This window comes from Falco cherrug, chromosome 10 (genome assembly GCF_023634085.1).
Source record: "Falco cherrug isolate bFalChe1 chromosome 10, bFalChe1.pri, whole genome shotgun sequence".
NCBI lineage: Eukaryota > Metazoa > Chordata > Aves > Falconiformes > Falconidae > Falco > Falco cherrug.
Window position 1 is genome coordinate 29,156,911 of NC_073706.1, and position 19,319 is coordinate 29,176,229.

Sequence of the window (19,319 nt, forward strand, 5' to 3'; positions counted from 1 at the left end):
CAGCAGAGTGACAGATTTATTGCATTCATCTGTACCCAGTGCTCTTTGTCTATACTGGGGACTTCTGAACCATCTGCTTATTGTCTTACCTGAAGCATATGATGCCTAACTGGAAAACTTTTTTGACATTTTCAACTTTTCTTAGAGTTAATTATTGACTCTTCTTGGTGGTTCTACCACCCAAGTCAATGTACCTGCAGTTTTCTGCATTTTAAAGGCAAAGAGAATTTTGCATTAGAGAGAAATTGAACGCTGGCCAAAGCAAGTAATATGTTCCAATCCCAAGCTAAGGTAGGGTCCAAACCTGATCCAGAAGAATCTGTTTCCATACCATAACCATTATGGTTATAAACATCTGTTAATATGAGATTTCAGCCGTGTTCAGAAGGACAGTCAACTCACTAGTCATTAAACTCTTAGGAAGAAACGTTTACAACACATTCTAATGCTTAGTTCAGTTGAGCAACCTGTGAATAGTGCAGAATTTTACATCTTATCATGCTCTGAGATTTGCCAGTTGACAGGTGGGAGAAATAGAATTCAAGTTTAGAGTCTTCAGCCGTGCTGCGAACATCATCCATATCTGAATGTACAGCTCTTCTTGGGAGAAGAGTCTGATTCTTCTTTGACAGGGTGTTTGTATTTGGAAAAAAGATGGTGCACCATACATCTATGAAACTTCTCAAATTGAAAAGCTTAAGATAATAAATTTGCATACGATTAATATATAACAGTTTTCTTTTAATTTTACAGCAGACTTGAAGTCATCATTAATTATTTACATATACTGTACCCCAAGCTGTGTAAACACTGGAACGTGGTATGGCTTGTAGTGGCTGCGATAATAATTTTTGCTGTGGTGTTGGGAATCTACCATTCATACAACTCCTGTGATGAAAAATCAGAGGGACCTGAAGGGAAGGCCAGCTGTTCTACTGCCCATCAGTATTCCTGGTGGAACTCAGGATTTCAACATGAGCAACGCACTGAACAATAAAGGAACAGCCATGTATTTATGGTACCTGAGCAAGTATGCATATTAGACCACTGTTGTTCAAGGCAGTGCTTAGTCATCCTTACGGCTGTTAAGTGTGATCTGTTAGACAAATTAGTTACTCCACACCATCAGGTTTGGGGATACATTGTGAACATACCTTGCCAAAATGCCAAAATCTGATGAATAATGCTAAATGTCCTCTCATTGTAAATGACTGATACAAAGTAATACTGAATCATTATGAGGTTGTGGCAGTAATCAGCAACCAGCAAGACTTTGAAAAGAATGATTTGCACGGGACATTGACATCTCTGCTATGCTTTTGACAGAAATTATTAAAACTGCATTTGCAGTTACTGCTTTACTTAGCATTTCCTGAATTTATTGGTGGTTGTTGGAAGTACTAATGGCATTTAAGTCATTTCGGTTTTAAGTCTAATTAATTTCCTTATTCATGATTATTGGGTGGAAATAGAAGTTCTTCTATAGAAGGTTATAATTACATTATCAGACCAAATGACTTGCTGATAAAGTAATTTTATAAGAGGAATTATCCATATCATTATTTAAATGGAATACTAAGTACATGCATAAATGTGTTTTATGATATACTTTAAGAAGGGGACCACCACTTGTTTTTTTTAAATGGGATACACAACAAAACCTAAAATGAGGTCTAAGTGGCACAGCTGATATTGTCAAATATATCTGGAAACTTTGGGTATATCAAAGGGGCATACTTTGCAACAAATTTGTGTATGCCACTCCACTCAGAGCTAATACTGGTTACAGCAAAACGTAGTTGCTGTCTGGAAAATTAGATGTGTTGCCTAAGCCCAAAATACAGCAGTCTTGGATGTGGAAAGCAATCTTCAATTTTTTATTTTTTATTTTTTTTAATTTAAATAAAGAAGTCCTCAAACCTCTGTATACAGTTGATCACACTAAGCGGACTCTGCTCTACTACTGCTAGTACTGGAAATAGATATACTTTGAGATCTGCAGGAGGAACACAGTTTTGCACACAGCCAAAACCCAGCCAATGCGTAGATGAATCAGGATGAAAGCAGGCTTTAAAGAGGTCACTGCATGTTTTTAGTAGTTCATTTTCAGAATCTGATGTCAAGTATATAACTACTCTGATATACTTCTAAAGCTAAACTATCAGGTCATGGTAGATTAATCTTTTGCCCAGAATTTTCAACAGTTCTGCCTGTTTGGGAGTTGTGAGTTCTTAGACATGTGAATTCTTAGAATGTGAAAGCCTGAAATTTTTAGGCAAGCAATTTCAAAATGGTTAAGCCATTACCTGTAAAAAACAGCACCACCTAGGGCTAAGACCAAAATGCTTGTCACTTAAGGTATACCACAGGTACCTGCTGAACATTACTTCTGATTGAAGATGAACTATGTTTGTCTTTCCATAGCTATATCCTTGAATCTAACCACAATATCAAAATCTGTGTGACACTTGATTGCACTTGTGTCTTGCATTCTTCTGGCATTTTCTGACTGATTAACAGGTCTGTTTACCATCTGAAGGATGAGTGTGTTATGAAGTACTGTAATTTCAGTTCAGATGCAGTTAGTATTGTCTTGTTTTCTTTTGGTGTAAACACTGAACCTCAAACTATCTATCAAAGCAAACAGATTTACTAACTCAGTCAGAAATTTAATTCACATACCTGGCACTAGTAACAAATATCCTGATGGTGAATTTTGTTTGTTACATCTTTAGCCACATGTTTCTTAAGAGACAATTATATGGAGGGGGGGAGGAAAAAAGCACTACCACTTTTTTTGGGTGGGATAGGGGTGGGGAAGTCTATAAGAAATTGGGAGATTTGTTTTTTTTATTTTAAAGTATGTATTGTTGAGGAATAGTGTGCTTAAGGATGTTCAAAAAGGATAATGGGGAAGTGTCATTCGGTCTAAAATTGTAATTGGTAAAGAATAAGACAGATGAAGGTTTCTTGCAAATTACTTGGTATCTGTTTGGCTCAGTTAGAATTTCTGACTATGAAGAACTCCTGTGACATTTCACATGCTTTCAGTATTTGAAGAAACTTGTCAGTTGCTCTTTGAATACTCCTTTATTAAAATCAGCTACTTTAACTTAATATTCTTTACAAATAGTGTTGGTAACTTAAAAAGGCAATAAAAATTGAAGGTAAATCAATCTGCAGATTCAGAATGCTCTATGCCAAAAAATATGGCACATATTTGCTTATGTGATTGTGGAAATGTTGGGCTGCACTGAGGAAAAACAATTAACAGTGCCTATAATCAAACTAATTCACTCCTTACATCTGCTCTGATGTGGGTCCAACACCTTATTTTAAGTACATGTAGGAGGTTGTTGATATCAGTAGGACTCTTGAAATGCTTAACGTTAAGCATGTGCTAAGTTGGGTTTTTTTTTGTCAGTGGATGAATGAGGCCTCCATCCTCTCTCAGAATTCAGCACACTGGCTTTTTGTGGACTTAGTGCACAAGGGCAAATTTCTGTAAGTAGTTGTACTGATTTGAACTGAACCACTTGCATGTCTAAGGCAAGTATAATTTAACCTCAAATATATTAATTGTTGTGAGGAATGGACTGAAAGAGGCAAGAGATTTTAATGGAGATGAAAAAATTAAGATAAAGTTTATTTTTTAAAAAACTGTTGTTCTTTTTATAACTACTTTGAGCAAACTATCCACTAAAAATAATGAACCACAATGACTAACAGCACGTTAAATATTTTTGCTTATATTTTTCAGTTAGTCAATGAAGACACCGTTTTTTAATAGGAAACTAGATTGAGCTCAAAAACTATTCTAAATGTAACTTTATCTGTTGGATATTAGTTTGCTTTATCTGGAAAAAAAACACAGCAACTTCTGTGTTCAAAGATCACATCAGCTAACAGGAAGTAGAACTATTATTTATGCAATTAACACTGAAATAGTTTTCTTGAGGTGCAATATTTTTTTTCTGCTTTAACAAGACACGTTTATTGTTTTTCCTGCACAGCACAGATGTTTCTAGTAAAAGGAATTTTAAAAGGTCACTATTTTTGTGTATCATATTTAATTTTGTAATATTGTAAGATTTTGCACAAGTGTGCTGGTATTGTACTGTATAGTATCACATACTTGAGTTTTGAAATAAAAGTATGGTTTCAAAGTCCTCAGTGTTGCTACCTTAAAGATTTGTTTTTTACATGCGCTCTGTCTGCATATTAATGGGTATGTTCTTATAAAATACATACTGCCTTGTCGTATAGATAATGGATAATGTAGTGCCATGTTACATATACCAAAGACCTTGTTCTTAGTCTTTCAGTTCCTCAGGAAAATTATGTAGAAGCCACAAGCAAAGTCCTGTTTCAATAGAGAAAGTGTTTGCAAGCAGGGTCATCCCTGTCATACCCTAGAAACAAGATGTGAGAGGAAACTGAAATATCCTGAAGAGAGTTTAACTTGTGCTTCAGAGGGAGGCTGCCTGTCACCGAGGAGGTTGAACATGGAAAGAGACAAGGGAAATCTGTAACCAAAGCAGACTGAGTGAAAGGTTAGGACTCTTTATTTGCTTTGTGTTCTTGTAGGCTTGGGAGGTCTGGGAAGCCTGGGCTTTGTGGAGAGCTGAACTTCTAGACCAGCGGGAGGGAGGCAATGCTCAGTTTTCATAAAGAACAGAAATGTCACTTCTGAATCTCTAGTGGTCTGTGTCAGGGAGAAAAACTTTGGGACAGCGACAACCTTGAAAGGAATTACTGTTACCAGGAAAAAAACCTGATATTTATATTTTCAACATAAACTTTTTTTTTTCCCACTTGTTTCCTCTCCTGTTTTTCAGGCTTCAGGGTTCCTTTAGAAATGATTGTAGAGAACAGCTAAGTCTGTTCTCCCATATCGAAGGTTTTCTGTTCAGCAATCCTCACTAGCATTTAAAAATATGCTGGCATGAGATGCTGGAAACTTTCCTTATATGTTTCTATAAGAATTTAGTTCAAATGCTAATTAAACATTCAGTATAAAGCTGCTTTTTCTTCACCACCCAAATTATGATGAAGACCCACAAACAGGTTAAAGACCTTTTATACTGTTACAGCCCAGGTAAGTGATCTTCCACACAGTTTTATAACAGCTGAAATATAAAAAATAAGAAACTGACAAAAAAAAAGGTTATTTCAGTCTCACATCATCATTCTAAAATTCTTTTCTCCCTTTCCTAATCTGTAGTTTGCTCTTACAGAACCATGTGAAGGAGCTTGTATTTTTGTTTGGTGTTACAAAGGTGTTTATCTCATTTTTCCAGCTAAAAATCAATAACATGAACAGAGTTTGACTAAAGGAACTTCGCCACGGTGAGGATAATAATAAAAAAAAAAATGTTAAAACTTGGAAGGACAATTAGCATGCAATTTTAAAATGTAGAAACCCAGCTTTTTATTAGTTTGCATGCTAGGAAATACGTAGCAGTTCAAGGTAAGCATGGAGATGATAAGATTTTGTTTGACGTTCTCTGTTTTACAGCCATAGTCTACTAGTCCATGAGAGACCTACAGAATAACTTAGTAGTTTCTGCTCCTACATTGTAAATGCAAGTGAATCCATTTAGAACTTGCCTCAGTGACAGTAAGTCTGATTTCAGTATTTCAGATTGCCGTTAGTTTGTAGAGGCAGGTGAATACAACACAATGAAGAATTGAATAGAGATTGGAGCAAGAAATTTGGCTTAAGATATCAAGGAGCTCTAACAACATGCAGTTCCAAACCACAGCCCAAACACAACTCAGTTTTCATTTCTTCATTGCTAGTTGAGACATCATTTCATTAAGCCACAACATTCTCCACTCAGCCTTGTAGATGCCTGTGTTACAGTATACCCATAACCATGGTATATGCTGCTGTAAAAGATAGGGCCTGTGCCCAGATAAAAGTTAATACTATCTTAATATATTAAGTGGGCATTTTCTACAATCCAAACTGCAGTTAAAGCTTGTGTTTACAGGACCTTTAAAACAGCCTGGGGATGCAGGACATCTAAAAGTTTACTGAATCACAAAGTAAACATGATGTAACAAAATCATCCTGATGCAAAAAAAAAGGCTCATACCATTCTGAATCGTATAAGCAGGTAAAGTAATTTATTAATCAGCATTTGGCATTGGCAAGGCCCCAGCTAGACAGAAACAGTGAGCAAGCTGGGGTTTCTTAGCTGAAAGAAAAGTGGGAGCAGAGGCATGACTCTAAATACATCGCTGCAAAATGTAAGGGAATGAACTATTTTCCATGTCCATTTCCAACAGGAGAAGAAGCGGTAAATTTACAGCACCATATGGGTAAGTCAGTTTAGACTAGGTAATACCTTTTAACAGTAAAGGACAGCAAAACTGGAATAGAGTGTTTGAGGAAATTGAGGAAACGTTAGGAATTTGTCCCTGGAAGTCTTTAAGAACAGGTTAGGCAAACATCTGTCAGGAATAACATAAATACAGCTGATCCTACAGACAGTAAAGGGAACTAGCTGATCTCTTGAACTCCATTCCTGCTCTCTGTGTGTTGGAATCGGGGTGGGGGGGGTGAGGTGGATTTCTTTGCTAAGACTTCCTGCAAGTTTTCTAAGTTACAGCCATGAGGATCCATCTGTGTTTTGAATCAGACTATTGGAATCACTGTTTGTTGGAACTTCATAAACAGCAGCAGTGAAGGGACTGGCTCCCACCTCTGTCCCTACAGTTTGACAAGAATTCCCATTTTACAGTAGTGTATCTACAAATCTGTTCAAAACTAGGTATCATATTATCTCTGTGTTATGGTACCTATTTTTGCATTGGAACTCTAAGGCAAAGGAAGGTTAAAGTGCTACATCAAGACAAATAGGATAGTGGAGAATGGATGCCCTTCCAATTAAAAAAAACCAAACAAACAAACGCCTGGTATGCTGTGATACAATAGAGAATTCATTTTATTTACCAGATGAATAGACAAAATGAGTGATGAGCTGTTAATCAGTAAAACAGGAAAAAATAGGAAAGGAAAAACTTCTTTCAAAGTGCTTACTGACTTAGCAGTCTAAGTCTTATCTCCCTTCCTCAGCTGTGTTTTCTGAGTCAGCAGTAGTTAAATTTTCCAGCAAGCCCTACATGAAAGAAAGTGTAAAGGGTAATCAGGGATTTCCAGTCAGTGACCCCACCTTTGAGTGGGACAGTCCACACATTTGCTCTGACATTCTTTCTATGAAGCAGCAGTGACAGCTGCAATTGCTTTCAAGGAGTCATCTCAAAGGTGGTCTGACAGTATCCAATACCTTAACTGTTCTGAGCACAGGAGACAAAACACCTTGAATTTCTTAATTTTCCAAGTTGGTGACAATGGCAACTTATTTTGGAGTTACCTCAGCAGTTTTTTTCATCTGGGCTATGACATTCATGGCTCAAAATTACTTTATAGCAGGTATGTAACATTCCACTTTTTCGAGTCTCCTAGTTGAACAGTAAAGTACTTGAAAAAAGTAGCTAGATTTGCAAATAAAAATGGGGGGAAGGGAGCGTGTGTGTATGTGTTTCTGGCATCGGAAACCACAGGGTTTTCGAATACAGTGCAATGAAAACTACCATAACATATAGAGAAATTTTAATTGGTAGGCTAATTTAATTACTGTCTAAATGCTGTAGCATTATTGTCTAAATGCTACAGAACTGCTTGCTTTAAAGATTTGGTATTGCATTTAGGATTAATTTCAGATCTATTGAAATGTGATTTTATTTTGTATTATTTAAAATACCACCGCAAAGAGTTTTGCACAATCCTCAGAGAGCAAAACATGCATGAAACCAGTTTTGTGTGTTTGTGAAAAAATGGTGTCTTTCATGCAAAGTGTTTTGCTCTGATTTGGCAATATCCTGACACTGTCTTGATTTGCAGCATTGAAGGAAATGTGTGGCAGGGATATCACAGTTCATCTCCAAGGCAATACAGTGCAAAATTTCCTATTTTGTGTAAACTCTCTGTTCAGTTGTCAACATAAACTTTATCACACAATTCTTCAATAACCCTCCTCCCTCAATCATTATTTTATTAACCTTTTTTCAATGAGTCTCATAATACCCCTTTCTTCTTCATGTTAGTGAAATTTGAATGTCTTCACCTTCACATTCCATAATTAACTTGACGCTATCTATTCTAACTGCAGTAGCCACTAGACTGCCTGCAGATACTCAGTGCATACCAGATGTTTCACTGTAATTTGCAACGAGTAATTGCTTGGTCTACCTATGTAAAATAATGTACACCATTGTTGTAGACAATTGATTTTCTTATCTACTGAAAAGCTTCTGGAGCAAACCAGGACTGAGTGAATTAGATACTCAATTCAAATTCCTATTAAATCCTATTAAATTCCTATTTAAGGAAATCCTATTTAAATTCCACAGGATTGGAGTACCTAACAACAGTAGTCTCATCCAACAATCCCAACCACTGAATAATTTTCACTGGGGAAATGGAGAGCTTGAGTCTTCAGACTATTCCTTCCAGCTGTTAGGACCCTCCCTTAATTCCCCTCCAAGTCTCCCTTGAGGGTACTCATGCACCCTCTGCTTACTGGTCCCAGGGCTCCAGTTCAGCTCAGGGCTGATCTCCAGCTGTGCCTTTGAGCTGTCTTGTAGCATGCCCTGTTGCCTCCAGTAGTGAATTACTGCCTGAGCTTCACGGATGGACTCTGGGCTTAGGTTGTAGGTAGCCTTCTCTCCAGGTGTTACATGTAACACCATCTTCTGCTGTTCCCAACGGAACTTTCTGGATGAACCCTGCATCTGATTCATTGCCTTGCTGCCTCTGGGGCTGCCAGTGAAACCTGCCACTGTCACCACTGTGGTCCTGTTCACATGCTGTGGGACTGTGTCCTGGTCAGTAAGGGCACTGTCCTACCTGTGCTGCGGTCACCCTCAAGTCCTGGCTCCTCTTTCCTTGTGAAACAGCCTCAAGAAGCAAGAAGAGAACCCAATAAACTGATATCCTGTAGCTTACAAAAATTGAACTGTTTTCTTCTTGTCATATGACAATTCTGTCTTGTTGTGAGATTCTTCTAAGTCTTTCCACCTTTCTCAGTAAAACCAATTTTTCACATGACCAGAATACTGAGAAGAATGTCCCATTATTAGTAAGTTAACAAAATATAGCAATGCTTGAAGTACAGCTATGTGCAGCTGGTGGACCAAAAAGGGTAATATGCTTCTAAAGGAGTAGTCTGTCTCCTGTACCAACCCAGCCATCTTTAGGACATAGTTCAGAAGTGATTTAGGAAGTGATGAAAAGACCTGAAGAGGCTACTGTTCTCTTCCTGGATTTCTTCCTCACTCTGTAAAACCATCTGGAATTTAGACTGAAGCTGATAACTTTTCCAAAAAGTTTCTTTCACTTCACCGTGTATTTTTAAAAGGCTTAGCAAAATCTAACATACAACTTCGGTCCGTGTCCTACTGTCACTTATCACTTAATTTTCTGGTACTGAGGGTTTATATTATGCTATGTATCTATCGTGCAATTCTCATACAAAAATATTTGTCCTGTAATTGAATGACTAAAGACTGTAACAGTTTACAAGTATCCAGGCAACTTTGGAAGGCTTCAGGAAATTCCGTTCAGTCAGCTGCTCAGCTTTATTTGAATTTTGTAAAGTTGGTCATTGAGAAACTTCCACTCTCAACATCACATTTTTTAAAACTTGTGTTAGCTCAAATTAAAGATAGGAAAATAATGTACTAAGTAAGAAATAAGAGTAAGAGTGAAGTCTGAGCATAACAAGTAGTAAGGGGAGAAAGGAATTAGGCATAAGCTCTAGAGGAGGAGTGGGGTCTTGAAAAGTGAGAAAGAGGAATTAAGGATGTGCCTCAGCAGCTGCGACAGGGAGTTATTCAGGAAACCGGGAATGATTCTCAAGAGGACTGGGAGAGTTGCCTGTTAGCAAAAAGCAACCTGGCATAACTTGAGGCTGTTTCCTCTTGTCCTGTCGCTTGTTACCTGGGAGAAGAGACCGACCCCCCACCCCTGAACATCCTCCTCTCTGGGCTAAACACCCCCAGTTCCCTCAGCTGTTCCTCATAAGAGCTGGGCTCCAGACCCTTCACCAGCTTCACTGCCCTTCTCTGGACACACTGCAGCCCCTCTACGTCCCTCTTGGAGTGAGGGGCCCAAAGCTGAACATGGGATTCGAGGTGCGGCCTCACCAGTACAGGGGGACGATCACTGCCCTTGTCCTGCTGGCCACGCTGTTTCATATAGTGAAAGCCAGGATGCTGTTGGTCTTCTTGGCCACCTGGGCACACTGCTGGTCATGGCCAGCCGGCTGTCAACCAGTACCCCCAGGTCCTTTCCCACCCGGCAGCTTTCCAGCCACTCTGCCCCCAGCCTGTAGCGCTGCGTGGGGCTGGTGTGACCCAAGGGCAGGACCTGGCACTTCTCCTTGTTGAACCTCACACAATTGGCCTCACCCCATCAGTCCAGCCTGTCCAGATGCCTCTGCAGAGCCTTCCTACCCTCAAGCACAGCAACACTCTCACTCATTTCGGTGTCCTCTGCAAACTTACTGAAGGAGCACTCATTCCCCTCATCAAGGTCATGGATAAAGATATTCAACAGGACTGGCCCCAGCACTGAGCCCTGGGGAACACCACTTGTGACCAGTCACCAACTGGATTTAACTCCATCCACCACCGCTCTTTGGGCTCGGCCAGCCAGCCAGCTTTTAACCCAGCGTAGAGTACACCTGTCCCAGCCATGAGCAGCCAGTTTCTCCAGGAGACTGCAGTGGGAAACAGTGTCAAAGGCTTTACTAAGGTCCGGGTAAATAACACCCACAGCCTTTCCCTCATCCACTAGGTGGGTCTTCTTGTCATAGAAGGAGATCAGGTTCATCAAGCAGGACCTGCCTTTCTTAAACCCATGCTGGCTGGGCCTGATCCCCTAGTTGTCTTGCACATGCCACGTGATGTTGGTCAGGATGTTCTGCTCCATAACCTTCCCTGGCACCGAGGTCAGGCTGACCAGCCTATAATGCCCCAGATCCTCCTTACTGTCTTTCTTGTAGATGGGCGTCACTTTGGCCAACCTCCCGTCTTCTGGGAGTTCCCTGGTTAGCCAGGACTGTTGATAAACGATGGAGAGTCGTTTGGTGAGCTCCTCCACCAGCTCCCTCGGTACCCTCAGGTGTGTCCCATCTGGCTCTACAGACTTGTGCATGTAACGGCTCTGAAAAGGGCCTTTGGGTTTCACTTCTGTGCTCAGGACCTTGTATGGGCATGGTTTACTTCCTCCTGGTTTTGTGGCTCTCAGTCTTCTTGGGCAGCACCCAGCTCTGTGCAATGGTCACCTTGCCCAGCAGTTTGTTGAGCTCCTCATCGTTGTGGATGGCAAGCTGCAGGTGGCAGGGGATGATGCACATCTTCTTGTCACAGGCTACATTGCCTGCCAGCTCCAGAATCTCGGCCATCAGGTACACTGGGGTACTGGCAGCCCCCTGCCCTGCGTAGTTACCCTTGTGCAGCAGCCGGTGCACCCGCTGGGAGCACGCAGGAGCTGCAGCCTGACCCGTGTTGAGCGTGACTTGGTTGGCCTGTGAAGTTCAAGTCATGCCCTTCCCTTCCTGCCCTGCTTCCCATGGGCAGACATCCCCAGCGGCTCGCTCAGTGCTAAGCTCTTGCTGCTGCAGGAAAAAGAGCAGGTGAGAGACGAGTCCAGGTCAGGGCTGGGGCAGCCGTGACTTGGCTGTGGGAACTGCTCAAGTGTCCCGGGGCTCACCTGCCATGTGACTGGGCCTGCACCATACCAGTGTTACTGGGAGGCCACAGCCTCTGCTGCTGTTGAGATAAATCCACCTAACTCAATGACTGCTCTACCAAACATTTAAGTCTAATTAAACTAAATGTAAGGATAGCAGAGATGCATCTTTTACCAGAAACCATTTTCACTAGATGCATCTTTCACCAGAGCAGGAGTGAAAAGCGTGCCTTTCTTTTAGCACTCCACGCAGGCTTAGTCATCTTTTTATCCCCTTATCACCATGGGAGTGGCTTGGCTGCTAGTTCTATCTTTTCATTCATAAAATTCAAGTTAAGTACTGTTGCTAAGAAGTCATGGTGGATCTGCAGGCATCACTTTGTCCTGCCTTGTGAGTTTGGGGTTTCCCTATATTCTGTTGCATAGATTTTATGAACTGTTCATTAGTGTACATCCCTGGTGAGCACACAGTCTGAAAAGCATACTGAGCAAGGAAATGACACCTGTGGCTGTTTTTATCTGAAAATGTTGAAATGTTTCATTTAATATGGCAATTACAGTACGTTACTCAAAAAGAAAAAATATTTTTTCCGGTGTACGCTTCCAGTGAAATACGGAGGCAAAAGAGTAATATCCTTTCTCCTTGTCTGTATCAAATCCTGAATCCTGTCCTACGTCCTTAACACAGTCTAAGAAAGTAAAGCAGGTGTAATCAGACCTAAGCTATGTGTTTCCTGGTGCAGGTGTCAGGAATAGTGTGCCAGCTGTGGCTGTCTAAAAAAGCTGGATGAACTGCCTATGGAGGAGGAATGGGGAAAGGTGTCTTAAGTTCACCCAGTTTATCTCCTTTTTTCCTGCTGCCTGCCAAGCACTCAGTAAATTGTGCTTGACAGTGGCTGGGGGATGGAAGCACCATGCCAACCTAGGAAAAAAACAAACAAAAAAAGAGATAAGGATGAATAAGGAAGATAAAAAATGATAAAATCTTTATAGGTGTATTTTCTTATTCATTGATTAATTTCATGAAAAATTATGTATAATATGTTTGACAGAATTCATATGGGAAAGAGTGGTGTACTGACGGAATCCATGCCTCAGTGCAACTGTTAGTTTTATCATTTTAATTAAAAATAAAAAAGAAAGCTGTCTGATTACTTTTCCCATTTTGCATGAATAAGTGTGACAAATAAGAGTGTCTTTAGTAAGAAACTGACTCCAGGTAATCACTCAACTGCCAACTGTATATGCATTTAGTCTAATAACAGCCAAACCTCTTGAAATTCTAGGCTATTGTGTGAAGAGAGTATGATCCTTTTTTGAAGTATGTCTTTTTTTCTAGAAATTAGTTTTCTACTATCCTCAAGGTAGAAACTTTTATCAATCCTCAGCTGAATGTGATCTTAAATTCTTCAAAAAGAATAATTGTTAATATTTAAATACTAACCTTGAATATTTATGTCTAAATTACAGGTTCCATTCTTCCACCTTGCAGGATCGCAGGTGTAGGAATTTATCTTGAGGAGAAAGTGAATCTCTCAGAAGCAAGTAATGCATGTAATCAACTGAATCTACAATTGGCAAGTAAAACCCAAGTTGAAAAGGCTTTGAAACATGGCTTTGAAACATGCAGGTATACAACATCAGTTAGTGTCTCATTACCTTTAGTGAATGTCTTTACACACATCTGAGGCTGGTGATAAATCTAGTATTGAAAGGACTGATGCTTTTTATTGTAGCTATGGATGGGTGAAAGACGGATTTGCTGTCATTCCTCGGATAACATCCAACAGGAAGTGTGGTCAGGGCAAGGTTGGACTAGTGCTATGGTATGCTGAATCCTCCAAAACATTTATGATTTACTGCTTCAATTCCTCAGGTATGTAAGCATGACAACTACATTTTTTGTGTTTTGGTTTGGGTTTTATTATTTTCTTAATATCTGCATGAAAAACTCACAAGTGAGTGAGTTCTTGTAATTTGTTGGCCCTTCCCCTGCCTCTGGCTCCCGCCCCCCCTCCCCCCCAAGTCTTTAACATTATCAAGTTGTACTTAGCTTGGGGGGCGGGGGAGAGAAAAAAATGTTCCAAGAAATACAAAAGGTCAGTTCTGTTAATCCGAATTAATAATTTGGCGCTACCATGAAAGCTCTTGAAGAAGAGTTGCTTTTACTATTCTGTAATGTTGACACAATGCTCTTTTTATGTAGGCAACTTAGGGTGTCTGTGTGTGGTATGTGTTTTTTTTGCAAAAAGACCAAAAGTGGGGTAATTTCAGGACAAGTTGAGAGTTTTTTAATAAAAGGAAAGGCACCCATTAAACTGAGATACCATAAAACTAACTAGAGTCCCAATCTATTATCAGTAAAATCAAACAGCTTCCTTTAATGTGCAGCATCCTGTGTGTAAAGACCTGTCCTTCCCCTCATTCTTGACTGTCTATTCCCAGTTCAAAGATACAACAGTAGAACTCGGACCTTGATCTTCTCAGCACAATAGATCAGTATTGCTTCTTAATGACTCCTGTGCTATTAACTAAAACCAAGTATTTAACTAGAGGCATTGTGTTCCATTAGTGTCCCATATCCATGGTTATTATGTAACTACTGACTCAGTAATTAGACCATACAGAGGTTCAGTAAATTATTTCTAATCAGTCCCTAGGCCTTGCCAATGAGTTTTAGTTAACAAGAGCAAGAGATTGCGTACAAAATCCTGAAATTTTTCAGGAAAAGTGTGTGAACAAGGGTTGGAAAGAACAGGAGAAAGATGGATATGCAAGATATGCCCATGCAAAGACACAAAGACCTAGAACCGTGTGACTGTGAACATTGGAGTTTATGAAGAGCCTGAGGATAAAGCTGTTAGGGAGAAGGCCATGCCTTCACCAGTGGGACGTTGTTCATGATCCTGGGCCATTTTAGTGAAGGAGGGCAGGTGATATGAGTAGTCGGCTTATAAAGTACCTGACTGCTGAGGAGAAAGCACCATTTAAAAATTGATTTATCACCTAACCTGTAGAATTAAAAATGACATGATGGGCTAACTTAGTTTTTTTCTCTACAGTCCCTAGCCTTAATTGATGAATGCATATTTGAATTAGTACTATGGCAACATGCTCTAAAAGAAGCTGCTGCTATTGGTATAGTTATTTCTTCTGTTCCTGTGCAGCATAGTGTTTCGCTGCATGAAATATGCATCATTCTGCATTCAGAAATCTTGAGTAGCTGGCTAATGCCAATAAGGTAGCAAGTAATTTTGAATTTTAGCTTTAATTAAAAAAAAATTGTACTGTTACATTATAGGAAGAAAGTTAAGCATGCTGAATGGTTAGAAAATAACTTAGAGTAATATATATTTAACATTGGCACGATTCTGCATTTCTTTATCTTAATTGCCAAATTGTTGCCTATTCTAGGCATTTCTTACCCAAAGTATTTGGCAGAAGGTCATTCTGTCAATTTTCTTTGTGCCAAAGAAATGCCAAAATTACTTGAAAACTGTAGTGGAAAGAGTAAAAAGCTCCTGCCATTTAGGTTTTTATTCTGTGAATCTAACTGCGTCATCAGGCTTCTCATGGGGATTCATGTTGAGAACAGTACATATGTCATTTCCCTGTTATTTATGTTGTAATCTGCTTGTTACTTTAGTGGAATTTTTATAGTTTTACAGAATATAGAACTTCACTAGAAAAGTAGAATTTTCACATTTTCACATGAGCTTGATTCAGAACTCAGCTTTTCATTTGCACATAGAAGTCTACTTACACCCACATTTTTTTATAGACAACATTCACATCATTTCAGTGACTGAATTTCTGAGTGTGTCTGAAGTTTGTTTCTTTCTAGCCCCCATTAGAATCAAGTCACTTTTTTATCTCACGTTGCTGCCTGTTTTACCTAAAAGTTTTACAGGCTACTTTTGCTCCCAGGAAATCAAAGTAGCATTCCAAGTATCAACAGTGCATGCATGTGTTTTGAACATATACAGAATATGTAGAAATATTTTTGAATCTTGGATCTGCAGTTAACTCTCCTGCTCTGTAGGAGGTCATGTTATTGGGTTTTATATGCATTATTATTCTAAGTACTTTCCAGGAGGAATCTTGTCATTGGTATGCAATTATAAAATGAGCACCACACTTGCTCAAAAAAGCGTTTAACTGTGTGAGTAATGATAAAAGGTGCGCAATCTGGGTTGTAGCCACCTGTGTGAAATAGGCATGCCATTTGGGGAAGGCCTTTGTGAATAAACAAATAATAATTTCCAAAAGGGAATGACTGAAGAACAATTTCAATAAATGTGTGTACAGTGAGTACAAAACTAACATCCAACACAACTCTTATGTATTTCCTTTCCCTGCTGCAGATGTTCAGATTAATTCATGTAAACCAGATCCAACTACAACCATACTACCTTCATCAAGTGCACCAACGGACTTAACTGCATATTCAGGCTCTGATTTGACTGAGAACATCACAGCAGTGCTCCATGAGACCGAATCAGAACAATCCCTGAAAAATATAAAATTTCGCGTAATATGTATAACTGAAACTATATTACCAACAGAGGGGACTACTACAGATATGCCAGAGGGATACTTGCCAACTGACTCTCCTAACTACTCTTCCAGTGTTGCCTTTAAGAATGATGCCATTGTCTTTGGAGGTAAAGGCCGTATATGGTATCTATTTAATCAGAAGAGCTAGTTACATAGGTGTTTGTAGTAAAACTGTTTATTTACTGCAATTTTTGTTTTACTCCAACATCCATTCTGATATAGCTGAACCTGGAAGCAGAACAGGAGTGTTATGGTTTTGCAAAAGCAAAGCTTATAAGGCAGATGATTTTAAAATATTTTTTGAGTAGATAGAAGATCTTATTTTATACTTTTTGATACTGTTTTAATATGAAATAGTGGAAGTTTGTTCTGGTTAATGTGGTTTGGGGTAAACACATTTCTGAGAAAGTCTTAGCAAACACCATGTGCTCACAGGAATGGAAAACTCAGCAGGCTTTTAAAAACAAAAGAAGCCAAGAAAGTTTTATGGAGAATTGTTGTTCTCCAGATATGGAGATGTTCTTGAGCTATGAGGTGTGAATAAGTAATCCTAATATACAGCCACTGAGAAATTGACTAAATATAAGGAAAAGCATTCTGACTGCAAGGATACTTAATCACAAAATTGTGTTCTCGAGACAGGTTGTAAAAGCCCTCCAGTTAGCAGATTAGACAAACATATGTCAGGGATTGCCTAAATACCTGGTCTTGTCTCTCTTGACAAAATGAGCGGGAGTAGCTAACCTTTTGAGATTCCTAATACCTCTATCCTTGAATTGATGCATATGTACCTCTTACATGAGGCTGATTTTAGAAGAATTTGGATTTGTTCCCATGAGCCTTTAGAAAGCCAGAATTAAGTACATATAAAAACTGTTTGCCTCACTTTTATGTCTAGGTATCCCCACTGCACTTCTTGTATTGGCAGTCATCTTCTTCATTATTTCAGTTGTTCTTGCAGTCTGCTATATCAAAAAGTAAGTTTTTTTTCTTTTTTTTCTCTTGGGCTGAATTAATTTCTAGAGTACACCCAGTGAATATTTTAAATATGTAGCGGAAAAGCAGAGAAGTAATGATAATGACATAACAGCGTAGCACAAAGAACAAAATCTTAAATCCTGCTGTTATGCGGATAAATTTTCTTGTTGCTATTGCCATTCCCTGCTTTAGAAGAGGAACTGAAGACAAATATTGTGGATTTTTCATTAGTCAGTCATGCCTAGAGTAGAACATTTCCAGGTGTGCCAAAATAGCAACACTGAAGTATGCATCTGTTTCTCTATATAAGCTTGTTTATGCAGTTTTATTCTTGTTCTTTTCTATGTCAGACTCAGGGTAAAAGTTTTTATTCTTGGACTACTATTGTGTTCAGAAAAAAATAATTGTTGAGATTATCTGTCATGCGTAAAGATCTTCAACAGAGTGCATCATTAAATCATATCCAAAAATTGCATGCATTCCTCACATAGTAGTCCAGGAGTCTTTATCATAATGTACCATGAATCTTGAATATAAATTGTATGTTTTTATAAAATTACAAAAATATTTCTTGAAAAAGCACATTGCTTGAAAAAGGACAGTGATCTAGCATGCCACTATTCTCTGTGACACTTTTGCTTGAGTATGACAAAGAAAGTTAATTCTAGGTATTTTTCAATGTATTTCTTGAGTGATATTACCAAACTATATCAGGTTTCTGCTTTACTATCCTTTTTCCTATTTAAAGGTACAAGAAAACTTTCCCATTTTCAAACAAGAATCAACAAAAAGAAATGGTTGAAACTACTGCTCTCAAAGAGGCTAAGTCAAATGACAAAATAACTGAGAAGGAAACAAAGAATAATGGGAAAAATGTAGAAGAGTCTAAAACCAAGCCTGAGGCCGTGGTAAAATGTCTGGAAGCAGAAGTGTAAGGGGAAGAAGGTACACTTCTTAACAGAAATATAAAACGAAGCACACAGAACTTGGCAATGCTTTCAAACATGGGTGATTGTAAATGCTCATGAATGATATTTTCTCTATCTTGACATATGAAAACTTGTTCTTTTAAAAATTACATTTTTAGTTATAAACGCTCTTGCAGAAGAACATGGTATCTTATTTACTTGAAATAAATCTAAAAATCCATATTACAGATCCCTTTTCATCTTTAATAGAGAAGTAATTAGGAATATTAACGACATGCACTGTCTTAACTATTTCCAAGGAATTCAGATCAATATATAATGAAAAGAGGGTGTTTTTATCTGGCTAAAGGATGTCTGCTAACTTAATGTCTAAAATAAAATGATAATACGGTAGCTCTTCCTCATGTAGATTAGCTTATTTCCATTACATAGTTGCATACTGTCTTTAAAAAGTCTGTTTACAAACAGAAGTCTGTTTACAAGTGAGTAAAAAGTTAAAGGATCAACCCACTGTCATTCAGATACCCGTGGAAGGGTACAAAGATGTTGATGTTTATATATATACAGCAATGAATAACTTTCTCAGATATCTTCATCATATCATATTTTACTGTTTTATTTATTAAAATCTGTATCATTCTTCTGCATCAGATATTTGACAGGGAGGAAAAAACCCTTGAACTCTATCTCAACGGTCATATTTAAGATCTTTTGTGTATATATGTGTGGCTTTCATAATAAAGATCTCAAGTGCTATGGGACGTTTACAGTACTTCCTTCGTAAAACAATAAAGTATGGTAGATATGTTTGTCTGGGCAATTTATTCTCATGAAAACTATCTCACAGTAAAAAGAACTCATATAACCTTAATGTTACAAAATTAATTAGTTGTATAGAAGAACAACAGTAGCAATTTATCAAATGTTTTCTTGAATAGATGGTTTGGATAACTTATTTTTATATGTGAAGCATGTTTATTATGGCAAAGGAGGTTTCTTTTTAGATCAAGCAGCTTGAAAAACATAGTCTTAAATAAAATAGCAATAGAACTGCTCAGCTATATTGTGTTTTCTATGGTGTGGGATAGGGG

At 38.6% G+C, this 19,319-nt stretch overlaps 2 protein-coding genes across 19 annotated transcripts in view; both read left to right on the plus strand.

The window, feature by feature from the left end:
• IRAG1 (inositol 1,4,5-triphosphate receptor associated 1) overlaps positions 1–4,168 on the plus strand; it is a 79,687-nt gene extending 75,519 nt beyond the window's left edge. For 14 of the 15 annotated variants that reach the window (XM_055722724.1, XM_055722728.1, XM_055722730.1 and 11 more), the window contains one exon: positions 754–4,168. In XM_055722724.1, coding sequence (XP_055578699.1) covers positions 754–997 — 244 coding nt within the window. In that variant the 3' untranslated portion in view covers positions 998–4,168. The remainder of the gene's footprint in view (positions 1–753) is intronic. The other variant, XM_055722727.1, reaches the window with a different exon arrangement.
• Positions 4,169–7,158: 2,990 nt separating this feature from the next.
• Positions 7,159–19,319, plus strand: part of LYVE1 (lymphatic vessel endothelial hyaluronan receptor 1) — a 29,138-nt gene continuing 16,977 nt past the window's right edge. For 3 of the 4 annotated variants that reach the window (XR_008734227.1, XR_008734228.1, XR_008734229.1), the window contains exons 1-6: positions 7,159–7,441; positions 13,235–13,394; positions 13,501–13,640; positions 16,129–16,428; positions 17,220–17,298; positions 18,048–18,244. Coding sequence is in view for 1 of the 4 variants with exons in the window: in XM_027810375.2 (XP_027666176.2) it covers positions 7,360–7,441; positions 13,235–13,394; positions 13,501–13,640; positions 16,129–16,428; positions 17,220–17,298; positions 18,048–18,234 (948 nt within the window). In the remaining 3 variants the exon portion in view is untranslated. Of the gene's footprint in view, positions 7,442–13,234; positions 13,395–13,500; positions 13,641–16,128; positions 16,429–17,219; positions 17,299–18,047; positions 19,286–19,319 lie in introns of those variants that run through there. The other variant, XM_027810375.2, reaches the window with a different exon arrangement.